The following is a 13,242-nucleotide window of genomic DNA, read 5'->3' on the forward strand; positions in this document are numbered from 1 at the left end:
TCTAGTGACTTAGAACTAGAACAGGGTTCAGTCATTAATCTACTCTACCATGTTTTAGCCCTAAATAGAAGCAAAGAAAGAGGAATTGGTTCTCTGTGTTGTTTTAAGTGTGCTTAGGTGATGGGCCCACAACTTCATGGCCTGATTTCCCAGAGAGACTGGCTCACTGAACCGTTGTTAAGGCACTGTGGAAAGAAACAAGGCATGAAAAATTGAATCATGGAAGTAAATAGTTGAATTCTTCAACTTTCTTTGAATCTTAATTTTTCTGATTTTGCCAAGGAGAGGCTCAACACTGCAAGCCCTGAACTTTTCTCAGTCTTGCCTGTTAATGAATTTGAGTTTTAGCAAGCTTCAATCTTAAATGACTGACAGATGAGTCTTCTTGGAATTTCCCTATGTGGTTCTTTTCCTTGGATGGCAAGCTTATGGTCAGCTTTATACCTGCAGAATAACTAATTGATGACATGATGGATCCAATCCAGCCAGTTTGCCTTGAGCTGCTTTCAAATTCTTCTTGGAAAACCACAAAGAAAATTGCAAACGTCTTGGTCATTCCCATCACAAACACATTTACCTAAATCAAAGCAGACCAAAGTTCGGTATGAGTGAGCCATTACAGAGAAGGTCACAGATGCTCATGTTGATGACCCCCCCCCCGCCCCACACCACCACCCCCAGCTCACCAGGATTTACCAATTTGTTTGAGGCTTCCTCATTTTATTATATTTTGTGGGGGCGGCCACCCCACAGAGTGTCAAACTACTTTATGCAAAATCTCTCATTTAATCCTCATTACAAGGCTATGGAATAGATGGTTTTTTGGAATGTGAAGTTTAGAGAGATTAAAAGTTGCTCAAGATAGGGATGCTGGAAGTGAGATTTGAACCCAGATAGACTGACTCCAGACCAACCACTCTACCGTCCTATTGGGATACCATCTGTTAGGGGCACCAGGCCAGCTCAGCTGGAGGAGCAGTGACTCTTGATCTCAAGGTCGTTTGAGCCTCATGTTGGGTGTAGAGATTACTTAAATAAGTAAAAATTAAAAAAAAAAAAAAAAAACATCTGTTAAAGACCGCTAATTACAGTTACCTTCGTGAGAGAAGCACATTGGTCCAAGAGACGAAGAATTGTTCCCATCGGTTCTTAGATTAGCTTTGCCTTAACTTTGCTTAAACCGAGTACCCTTCCTCACTTGACAAGTAGGGTTACCATTCACTTTATCATCCTAATACAAACACTTGAGAGTGAAAAACAGCACTACTAATTTATGCCAGAGCAGCAAGGGTTAACCGGTTGGAGGGTCCCCTTACTTACGGTTGGTCATGTGCCCCATCCTTTTCTATTGTCCCACGTAACCCTCCTTGCCCACACCACCCTTCTCCCTTCTACTAGGAGGAATGTTCCTCTTGAGGTCAAGTTTTCTTTCTGTGGCCTCTTAACATTGGTTTCTGAGAATTCTGATTAGTTTGGGGGCAGTTGAAGATGAGTGGTCAGGAGGGGGAACTGGAAGGGAAGCCACTCAGCCAGGGTCTGCAGCCTCTCAGAGCCGAGCATGTGTGTCCACTGTCTCCAGGGGCTTCCTTGCTTCCGCTTTCTTTTTTGTCAGTGGCCTTGACTTTTCAAGGCCACTTTCTCAGCTCTCTGCTCTCAGCCTGGCATCACTTAAGAACCACAGACCCTGCTAATTCCACTTAGCTCTGTCCACGTGGCAAGTATCACCCCCTGTCGCTCTGCCCTCATCTCACTTTGTGCCCACTCCACAGACAGCCGGTCACTCAGGGTTTCTGAGTGTAATAGGTGTGAGCACTCTCCTGCAGTCAGCCTCTGTTGGCCTGCATCCTGGCCCCACTTCCAGTTAGGGATGTGACCTTGGGCAAACCGCTTCACAGAATTTAAGCGTTCTCTTTTGTAAAGCCGGGAGAAAGGAAATGTTACCTTGCTCAGAGAATAGGAAGATTGAGAAAATTCAGGTTCTTTATAGCATTTAATGCTCAAGCTGTTAGCTGTGATTTTGTTATCTTGCGTAGCCAACTGTATCTAACCCAGATCAACTCATCCAAAACTGAACTCCTCTCCCTTATCCCACGCCTCCTCTTTTCATTGGTACCACCCACTCACCTGCCTCCTCTTAGGCATCTCATTCCCTCAGCTAGTACATGCCAAGTAAGACCTTCCCCCTCTATCCCCTTCACTCGACCCTTGTTTCAGACGAGGATTATTTCTTGTGTGGACTAAGGAACTAAGAATCGGTAGTGTTCCAAGGTTGTGTTGCAAAAAGTTGGGCACGGTGAGAAGGCGGTCCCTTAGTGTATTTTTCCCATTCTGAGTTGATAGTAGCCACAAAATCCCCCTTATTTGGAGTGAACAATGCCATGGACACCTGGGCCGTACCTTCACAAGTGGAAAAGACATGTGATCAGGGTCTCATTCAGGCCGTTTGTAATCCTAATATTCCTCAAAGGTGCTTCTATCAGGAAACGAGGCTAGAGAACAAGAGCAAGCCTTGGGCGGCCTAGACTTGTTTTTCTCATTTCCAAGTGCAGGGTGGTGATTGCATCATCTCGTGAGCAAGGAACACCACGGTGAGGCATCATTCTGTAAAATGCCCTTCCTCTTTTTCTGTGGACCCGGGTCCTGGGCTGGCATCTACACGGGTGCTGACGTCTGCTCTTAGCCACCTGAATTTGGCTAGCTTCTTGTCCCCCAGTACAGGACCTTTCCTCTCTGGTCTGTCCTTGATGTGTGGGCGTAGCAGCAGTGGGTGGGTAGGACTTGTCTCATAACTGGCTCTGCGTTTTCACTGTGTGTCAAGAAAGCCAAGGCCACAGCCTTTGCATGTGCCCTGCCTCCCTCCCTCCCTCTCTCCCTCCCTTAACTTGTAACCTTCCAACTTTGTTTCTCTTGACTCCTATCTCAAAACTCTTTTTCCCAAGGTCTGGATTTTCCCTTCGTTATCCGAGCAGGCTAGGTTCTACTACGCCATCCCAGGCTCTCCACCAGCGTCGGGTGGGTTTCAGGCCTGGCCCAGAGTCCACCTCAGACACTGTGAATGGGCTTGCCCCCCAATAAAAGCCCCTAGAAATTCTGTGACTGACCCAGTCCCCTCATTTTCTTTGTATCTCTAAGAGCTCCCCCAACCCCAGTGCGCACGCAGTGAGAGCTCCCTCACCAGGTCCATCTGACTAGAGTATTGTATTGGGAAAGGGCACTGGATCAGCCACAGTGGCCCCTTTTGAATAGAGAGTATCAGGCTTTGTCAGAAATGATGGGGTAATTACTGTTTAATAACCACTTCCTTCTACCCTGGGTCCCTCTCTGTTATCACCCCAGCTCTTCCTTCCTTCCTGGCCTGCACAAACTTCAGAGGAGAGTCTGCTAGGCTCTCTCCACTTCCTCACATCCCGCCACTGGCTACCGATTCTTAGCGAGGCTACCGGAGTCTTCCTTGTCGCTGACCTAATGACCCGTCATTTCTGTGGCATCTGACCTCACGGCAGCACCTGTTCATCACTCCTACCTCCTGGACATTTCTGTCTCTGCTTCTGCATCGACGCTTCTCACTTTCCTCCGGGCTACTCTCCGCCCACCCTCTGACATCAATTTTCCCCAGGCTTCTGCCAAGTTGCTCTTCTTTCCCCTTCCTGGCCATTTTGCACCCCCTGCCCGTTGGCACAAGCCAGCCAACGTATGCCGATGACTCCCAGATTTCCGTGTGCACATCCTGTGCTCCACATGCGCGTGGGCTGCTGAACACATTAGTGGTTACATCACATGTCCCTCAGACTGTCCAGGATGAAGCGATGCAAGCATCCTCACATGTCCTTCCCTTGTGTCCTCCAGCTCAGTGAGTGACACCTGTCCTTCTCCAAGTTGCCCAAGCCACCAGCCCAGCACTCTGACTCCCTCTGTCTCTGACATTCAGTTACCATCCAAGTCCTATCAGTCTGTCTCCTCAATATTGCACAGATCTCTAGTTCATCCATCCTCATTGCTGTTGCCTTAATTTAGGGCCTTTTTTTCTCACCCAGGTTATTACAGCATCATTCCAGTGGATCTCCCTGCTTCCAGGCCTCTCCCCCACCATCATCCACCCTGTAGGCAGAGTTATTTTCCTAAAAGGCACATCTGATCCCATCATTTCCCTTGCTTTTGTTTTCATTAGCTCCTCAGCCTCAAGATGGAAACAACAACAACAAAAAACAGTGTTTTTAATATGCCCTACAAGGCCCCTGCTCATCTCTCCAATCTCATTATTCATCACCTGGTTAATTCATAAGTGTGTCCATCAGTCCCTCCATCCGTCTTACCCATCCACTGACAGGTATTTATTGAATGCTTACTATATTCGAGGCTGTTTATGAGGGGCTGGGCTTACAGTAGTGAGTATACGGTGGTGACCAAACAGACATGGCCCCTGCCCTTATGGGACATTCAGTCCAGCGAGACAGACTGAATACAGAAAAAAAATCATGCAAATATATAGTTACAAAGTCTGGCAAGTTCATTAGGATGAGTCCTTAATTTTATTTTCTTAAGATTTAAAAAAAATTTTAATCACTACACCCAACATGGGACTCAAACTCAACCCCAAGATCAAGAGCCACACACTCCACCCACTGAGCTGGGGCATCCTGAGAATGTGTCCTTTTTGTTAAAGTAGAGCACTCCCAAAGAATATTTTGTTACTGGATTTTTCTGTTTTGCTTTTCTGTTTTGTTTATTTTTGAGGGAGAGGGAGTGTGTGCATAGGCAAGTGGGGATTGCAGCTCAGGGCATGATCTCTAGTTCTGTGGGTTCAAGCCCTACATCAGGCTCTGTGCTGACAGCGTGGAGCCTGCCTGGGATTCTCTGCCCCTCCCTGCTCCCTCTGTCTCAAAAATAAATAAACATTTAAAAAAATAAAGTAAGCTCTACACCCAATATGGGGTTTGAACTCATGATTCCAAGATCAAGAGTCACATGCTCTACTGACTGAGCCAGCCAGATGCCCCTGTGCACTTGAGTTTTTAAACTCATCTCAAGGGCCTTTCTGTACCACTCTTTTATTAGCTGGTTAAAACACATAATTCTTGGGGCACCTGGGTGGCACAGTTGGTTAAGCGTCCGACTTCAGCCAGGTCACGATCTCGCAGTCCAGGAGTTCGAGCCCCGCGTCGGGCTCTGGGCTGATGGCTCGGAGCCTGGAGCCTGTTTCCGATTCTGTGTCTCCCTCTCTCTCTGCCCCTCCCCCGTTCATGCTCTGTCTCTCTCTGTCCCAAAAATAAACGTTGAAAAAACAAACAAACAAAAAACACATAATTCTTAGGTTGATAATCTGAAAACATTTATAATAGGTCACAGGATAGACTATACCACTATTCTCATATAGCCACTAGTCACATGTGGCTGTTTAATACTAAATTTTAATGTAATTTTAATTGGGTGCTAATTAATACATCAAAATATATTGGAGCTTCCTTTTCCAAATTAAGTGTGCATGCAGGGGACACTAAAGGCCTGGGGTGGGAGGACTTGGAAAAGGGGTATGGAGTTTGCACTTGATTTGAATGTGTTCCTGAGGGTGTTTGTATGAATGCATTTTGCACTTTGGCACCTTACTTTGTTTCAGTTGAGTTTCACTAAACTACAGTGAAACTCCCATAATATAGTTTCTCCGTTGCACTAGCCATATGTTCAAGTGTTTAATAGCTACCAGGTACTGGATGTTTCACTCCCCTTTCCAGGAATTCATCTATTGTAGAAAAGTATACTTGTAACTCACGCAGACCCCAAACCACACACTCCTTTAAGCATCTATGTATACTACTACAGTTAGTTAGCTGGAGTTAATTGTTAACATTTGAGGACTCGGTATATTTTTTTGTGATTTTATAAGTGACATCACACAGAAAAGTGGGACCTTAATTATCTGCTTATTAGACGGTTTTCTTACCGGCAACTAAATTGGTCAAGTCGCTTCTGTCCTCAGAGGATAATGTAGGAAAAAGTAGGGCTCATCACTGGGGAGAGAGGTGGGAGATCTGGAGACCCTCACCAGCAAGGCCAGTTCTGCAAAGCCTGTGATTTTCGGAGGTGGCCCAGCCACAGGGAGGGCTCTCGCACTAGGACATCCTTCATTTTCTTTTTTAATTTTTTTTTTCAACGTTTATTTATTTTTGGGACAGAGAGAGACAGAGCATGAACGGGGGAGGGGCAGAGAGAGAGAGAGACACAGAATCGGAAACAGGCTCCAGGCTCCGAGCCATCAGCCCAGAGCCTGACGCGGGGCTCGAACTCACGGACCGCGAGATCGTGACCTGGCTGAAGTCGGACGCTTAACCGACTGCGCCACCCAGGCGCCCCACATTTTCTTATTAGTACCATTTTGGGGAGGGGAAAAAAAAAAGTCCACATTCTTTGGTAATGAAGCTAATGTTTAACAAATAGTCCTCCAGTTAGGAGATCTGTATTACATAACTTCTGGCTGAGGTCCTGTGCCCCTCCTTTCCCCTCTTGTCACTAAGGAGGAGGCCTGATGGTTTCCCATCGTCCTGCTTACAGAGTTCTTAGTTACCCCGTTGTGGTCTGTACAATTATTAGCAGTCACCAGGACCCGCGCTCCCATCTTTGTGAGCTGCTTCCCATAGGGCTAAGCAGGGGAGGAGGGTCAGGAGGGAAAGGATATCTCTGTGAGCACATCTGAAAGTTAAAACATTTGGGAGCACTGATGAGGAACTGTGGGGCTGGCACCGCGGTCACAGGCTTGTTTGGGGCACAGCTGGAATGGCGCCCTCGCATATTCTAGAATGAGATCGCCAGGCTCACGACAACCTGAAGAGCTTCTGGGAGGATCAGTTCATTAAAAAAGAGTGCCTAGTCCAGTTGCTTACAGATGAAGGATGTAAATCAAGCTCTAGTTTCAGAATCTCCATCTTCTCCTTTCCCAGACATGTCAGAAATAAACATTGGGGGGCGCCTGGGTGGCTCAGTTGGTTAAGTATCCGACTCGATTTCGGCTCAGGCCATGCGTGACCTCATGGTTCCTGTGACATGGAGCCCCGCATCTGAGCTGACAGCGTGGAGCCTGCTTGGGGTTCTCTCTCTCACGCTCTCTCTCTGCCCCTCCCCCACATGCATCCACACGTGTGTGCGCTCAAGCTTGCTCTCAATCAAAACAAACATAAAAAAAAAAAAAGAAATACACACTGGGCCTCATAAGTTATGGTTGTGGGGATGGGTTGTGAAGCGGACAGCGGGCGGAACAGAGAGGAAATGTCCCCGTCCCCTAGGGGAGAGGGAGGTTGCTGCCACGTGTGTGCTGGGCGGAACTGGGAACCCACCCCAGTAGCACTTTTTGGCGCCTCCCAGTGCTACTTCCGGGGTGCTTAACTGTATGGTTGCACATGTGGCCAGGGCAGAGCTGAGGATGGTGGCTAGGGTACTCTGGGCTTCAGGATGATAGTGAGGAGGAGACTGGAGGGGGAACACTTGGGCCTTCACTCAAGGGGACCGTTTTCAACTTTCTCCCAGGTTCGGTGTGGGCTGCTGACTTTGGCAGCTGTTGGCAGTTCCTAGCTTTGCTCTGAGCCTTTCCCCCGAGAGCTCTCTTTCGAGCAATAGGAAAGGGGAAAGTAAATTCTTACCAGGAAGAAATGAAATGCAACCATCCATCCCCAACCTCCATCCAGGGCTTTAGTGTAAGGCCGGGCCTTCCCTGCCCTCCACCGCATGATGGTCGGTCTCTGTGACAAATCCAAGGCAGTTGATTCAGTTGACAAGAAACGGATCTAAACTTGTAAACTTTATTTTTCTCCGTGATACAGAACCACTTGTAATTTCTTTTAGCCCTCCCCTTTAAAGACGGATGACGTCCTCATTTCTAAATTGTGTGTACATTCCCTGATCTCAGCCTCAAAAATGCAAACAGGACTTTGTACCATCTTTGGAGATCTTTCTAGAGGCCTGCTGCCTAACTTCACCTGGCAAGCCCAGATGGCTTTGACAGTTCTCTTGGCCTGTGCCCTTAGTTACCTACCAAGTCTGCTGGACTGTAATATCTCCTTATCCCTGTTTATTCCATGGTCACAATCCAGGCAGAACCATGGGAGAGGGGAGAAAAAGCTAATGAAAGGCCGCGATTTGAGGGACATCAAAGTCACCACAGAGATCTCTCTTCCACCACTCAGTTTATCTCAGGGAGGAATTGCGAAGAAGTTATCTGCAAAGGCTGACCTCACTGGTTGTAGGGTGGCCCGCTCATAGCACTGTCCTCTGTGGCTGTTCTCCCCCTTGGTCTGTGAGCCCCATCCTAAGGGAAGCTCTATGTTATTCTCTGGTCCTCTTTAGAGAAATAAGAAACGGACGGGTAGCCTCGGGTTCGGGAATTCTTTTTGCAAAACAATTGCTGAAATGAAAATATTCTCAGGGACTAAATAGACGTGCCAGCAAACCGCAATGACTGTTCCTCGAATGAATCCTGGACCAGAAAAAAGGCTGGAAGAGTGTTTGGGAGGTCACTTGTTTATGGACTTTACAGTCGACAGGGTTAAATCTGAGTATGAGGGGCTCCTGGGTGGTTCAGTAGGTTAAAGTCTGACTCCTCTTGATTTCGGCTCAGGACGTGAGCTCATGAACCGTGATATCAAGCCTCCTTGGGGTTCTTTCTCTGCCTCTCCCCTTCTCATGCTTTCTCTCTCTCAAAATAAATAAACTTAAAAAATCTCTTAAGTGTGATGGTGATCTTATGGTTCTGCGAGAGAATGAATGTTCTTGATCTTAGGAGGTGCCTGGTAGAAAGCACTCAGGAGTAAAGTATCATAGAGTCTGCTGTTTTCTCACAAAAGCTTCAGTTAAAAAAAAAAAAAAAATATATATATATATATATATAGAGAGAGAGAGAGAGAGAGAGAGAGAGAAATAGCAAAGAGAAAGGTAAATGTTCTGAGGAAGGGACACAGCTTTCTTTATTTCCCACTGTCGGATTGGCAGGCAGGTTCTTGCTTTCTGGAAAAAAACAGTCAGCTGCCAGCACATGTGGAATGACCTGGTGAGCAGGCAGGGGGGATGGGGGGTGGGGAATGGGGGAGATGCCAGTCCCTCAAAACATTATAGAAAACCCACCCCAACACACAATCTCGTTTTTTGTTTTACCTTTGATGTGGTGTTCAGCAAAGGAATCCAGATGAGGCAATCTGGGAAGGAAAAGAACGTCTACGAGTTTTCAGAAAGTCACTGTTTTTTTTTAAGGCATTTCATTCCGCTGCACAGCAAAAACAAGCGAGCCTTCTAAGTCTGTGAGGTTGAGTGGACTTTACTTCCTAAGGGGAGGAGGAGGAAACACTGTGATTTGACTGACATTAACCCAGGCCCTCCCTCCAATCACCTAGACTCAGAAAGAAGTTTTCACCATCAACTCAGAAGCAAGCATCAGAGTAAACCAAGTAGAAAATTCTTTTGGTAAGTGTTGTCCAAGCAAGGAAGCTGTTACACTGAGGGGACTCGAATGTCAAGGTGGTTTCTGTAAGCAAGGGGCACCTATGTGCCCCTAAATAAACTACCTAAGAAAACAAATGAACAGAAAAACCAACCAAACAAAACCTTGCTTTGCATCCACCCTTTCTCTAGAAAAACATCTCCCTGGAGTTTCGAGAGAGTGCTGCTAATCGCTTCTGATTTGACACTGCCTGATGTGAATTGGTTTGTGTTGAAATAAACTCAACATTTTTTTAAAATTTTGTTTTAATGTTTACTTTTGAGAGAGAGAGACAGAGCAGAAGCAGGGGAGGGGCAGAGAGAGAGGCAGACACAGAATCCGAAGCAGGCTCCAGGCTCTGAGCTGTCAGCACAGAGCCTGACCCCGGGCTCGAACTCACGAACTGTGACATCATGACCTGAGCTGAAGTCGGACACTGAACCGACTGAGCCACCCAGGTGCCCCTAAATTCTTAACATTTTTAATATGGTTCAGTTTATCTTTGAGCAGTTCTGGTATCAGAAGAGGGAAAAAAGGAAGGAGACCCCTGCGTACCCCCCAGGAGCAACCAGTAACCAGGTGCAGGTGCCCACGGGGCCCACTGAGCTTGAGGCTTTCTTGTCACCTCGGCAGGTCACAGGTTGTAGGCAAAGTCCCTCTTGGATACTAGCTTCACAACTTTTGCGTTGTAAACTGTCAAACTTTATTTGAGCATTTCTTTTTGAGGACACGGTCCAGAAAACGGACTGGGTTCAACTTAAAACCCGTCTCGGGTCTGGGGACAGGCTAGGTCCAACTTCAACTGGTCTGGGTCCAGGATGAGGCATCAGGTGAACAAAATACTGTTTTAAGGCCGAACAAACAGGTTAGCCTTCCCAGAAGTGATCTTGAATGATAGTGGGCACAGTGGGGAACTTTTAACTCAGTAAATGTATCCACTTATGAGGTTCCCCAGAGAAAAATGGGTCTTAGCCAAGCACTCACTATAAAAGGTAGGGGGAATCCATTTCTCCTCCTCTACAATTTCTGGTCACCAGCATGAGACCTCCGGAAACACCCCACCCCCTCCAGAGCCTGCAGATGGGATCCTGGGAAAACTGACAGAAGCCAGCAAAGGGTGAGAATTCTCATCAAAGTTCACTCTCCTGGATCTTTGTGGTCCTTGGTTGAAAAAGCAAAGTAAACTTTCTTCTTCTTCTTTTTTTAAGTTATGTATTTATTTTCAGAGAGAGAGAATTCCACACAGGCACTGCGCTGTCAGTGCAGAGCCCCACACAGGGCTCGATCCCATGAACCAAGAGATCATGGCCCAAACCAAAGTCAGACGCTTAACCAACTAAGCCACCCGGGCTCTCTGGAAAGTAAACTTTCGTGCTGTCTCTTCCTTTCCAAATTCAGATTAACAGGAGAAAAACATTTGTAAGAATTAGATCTTTAAATTGTGGCTTGTGAATTTATGTTTGGATGTTTGTTGGTTATCAATCCTTTCTTTCCTGGAGATAGTTACCACTTTTCCCTTTGTCTCATCTCGTGTCCTGAGAACTTGGCTTGGCTTCTCTGACTGGGCACACGGGTTGTTCTTGCAAAGTGCAGGCAGCTCAACTGTTGGGTTGGGGGCCCTGAAACTATGGCTGGACAGAAATGTGGGTTGTACCCCATTTGCAGCTAGTGTCCTACCAGACACTGCCAGCTTTCAGGAGATTGTCTTAAGTCTTCCTTTTTGTTCTCCTTGGGACTAACTCTAGATCTTGGGAGGTATTGTCTCTTGCACCTTCTCTGGGGACGCCTCTTCTGTCCATGGTTAAGTCATAAAAGGTTTGTTAGTTTGGGTGTTGAGTCATTTGATAGTGATGAAGCTTTAGGGTGATGGTGGGGTTCCTGGGGTCCGGAGCCGACGACCAAGAAAGAATTCTTGAAGACACCTTTGGTACAAAAAGGCGATTTTATTAAAGCACGGGGACTGGACCCATGGGTGGGAAGAGCTGCGCTGCAAGTGTGTGGGGTGACTGTTTTGTGTCTTATGAACTCAGGGGAGATAAAGTCAAGAGGGGGGTTCCAAAGAGACTTTCACTTGCATAAAGACTTACTGGAGGCCTAGCTATTGTCAGGCTAAGGTTGTTTTTCCCTCTAGCAAAGCATAAACATTAAGACAGTAGGGAGTTCCTGGACATTAGGCTATGATGGGACTGCCTTTTTCTGGTAAACTGGTGGAGACTTTTCAGTGTGACCATTTGTATTTTGTCCTTTCCCACTTTGGGGTTGCTGGGAGTGTCCAAGGAATATCCTACATGTCCCATCTGGGGGGGATGGGGTGTCCTAGCTTGTGCTTTGCCCCTCAGCCTGCCCCCACGCCTCCTCATCAATAGGGATACCTTTGGTTTAAAAGAAAAAGAAAAATATTTACTGTTTGTCCAGATAACAAGTGCTAATAAGTCATCTGAAAGGATTTTTAACGGGTTCTGTGGTTAGAAGTTGGCCATATTGGAAGCTGATATTCAGAGCCTGATTAGGAACTTTTTAAAAAGGCCTTTTCCCCTGAACTAAAGTGAAACTGTGTGCCCATAAGGGAAAGAAAAACATTCCCAAACCAAGGTGGAAGGATTTACTAAATCATAAAGGCACACAGCTCGAAATCTAGAACATGGGGATCTTTTAATTTCCATCTCAGTTGAGATCCCCCTGATACAAAGAAGCAAATTGAAGATTGTAGGTGGATGGAGTGTCAGCCTCTCATCATTCAGGTTGCAACCCAGTTCTTTGAGGAATTAAAAACAACTGTACTCTCTGAAAAATCTAGGTTTTTACAAGAACAGAATTGGGGCTCTAGAAACAGTTCAAAGCCCACTATCCATTTTACCAATCCCCAGACCTCTCCTACTCATCTCAAAAAGCCTGCAGATACTGTAAAACACCTGGATTTAGGGAACAAAAGTCTTTCTTGGTGGAATTTATATCCTTTCTCTGTGCCTTTGAGATGTAAATGTTATCCTCCTGTTCTCTACGCACCCAGAGCCATTTCTTTGAAATGCAGGCTTCAAGGAAGTAATTCTTATCAGAAGGACAAAAAGCAAAAAGGAAGGAAGGGAGGAAGGGGGAGGGGTGTGTGGCAAGCTACTTGGAAACTGGGTGACAGTGATAACTAAGTTCGGTTAAGTGATGGGTAGTCACTGAATATCTACATCATTTCCAAATAAAACACTACAATATTAATTATTGAACACAAGTTAGTTTGTTTACATTTGGCTTTTTATACAGAGGAACTAAAGATATTTGAGTCTGGCACAAAAACAGACACATAGACCAATGGAATAGAATAGAAACCCCAGAACTAGACCCACAAACGTATGGCCAACTCATCTTTGACAAAGCAGGAAAGAACATCCAATGGAAAAAAGACAGTCTCTTTAACAAATGGTGCTGGGAGAACTGGACAGCAACATGCAGAAGGTTGAAACTAGACCACTTTCTCACACCATTCACAAAAATAAACTCAAAATGGATAAAGGACCTGAATGTGAGACAGGAAACCATCAAAACCTTAGAGGAGAAAGCAGGAAAAGACCTCTCTGACCTCAGCCGTAGCAATCTCTTACTCGACACATCCCCAAAGGCAAGGGAATTAAAAGCAAAAGTGAATTACTGGGACCTTATGAAGATAAAAAGCTTCTGCACAGCAAAGGAAACAACCAACAAAACTAAAAGGCAACCAACGGAATGGGAAAAGATATTTGCAAATGACATATCGGACAAAGGGCTAGTATCCAAAATCCATAAAGAGCTCACCA

The 13,242-nt window shown here is 46.1% G+C and overlaps 1 protein-coding gene across 4 annotated transcripts in view; it reads right to left on the reverse strand.

Annotated features, from left to right (window-relative positions):
- The window catches only part of SLC16A4 (solute carrier family 16 member 4), a 36,690-nt gene extending 27,388 nt beyond the window's left edge, over positions 1-9,302 (reverse strand). The window contains exons 1-3 of one of the 4 annotated variants that reach the window (XM_086717792.1): positions 9,136-9,302; positions 7,629-7,727; positions 445-577 (exon numbers count right to left, since the gene is read on the reverse strand). In XM_086717792.1, the coding sequence (XP_086573918.1) occupies positions 445-577; positions 7,629-7,715 (220 nt within the window). In that variant the 5' untranslated portion in view covers positions 7,716-7,727; positions 9,136-9,302. Of the gene's footprint in view, positions 1-444; positions 578-5,938; positions 6,113-7,628; positions 7,728-9,135 lie in introns of those variants that run through there. The other 3 variants (XM_025927814.2, XM_086717793.1, XM_086717794.1) reach the window with 3 other exon arrangements.
- Positions 9,303-13,242: the final 3,940 nt, after the last annotated feature.

This window comes from Puma concolor, chromosome C1 (assembly GCF_028749965.1).
Source record: "Puma concolor isolate L17-30 chromosome C1, mPumCon1.1.hap2, whole genome shotgun sequence".
NCBI classification, from domain to species: domain Eukaryota; kingdom Metazoa; phylum Chordata; class Mammalia; order Carnivora; family Felidae; genus Puma; species Puma concolor.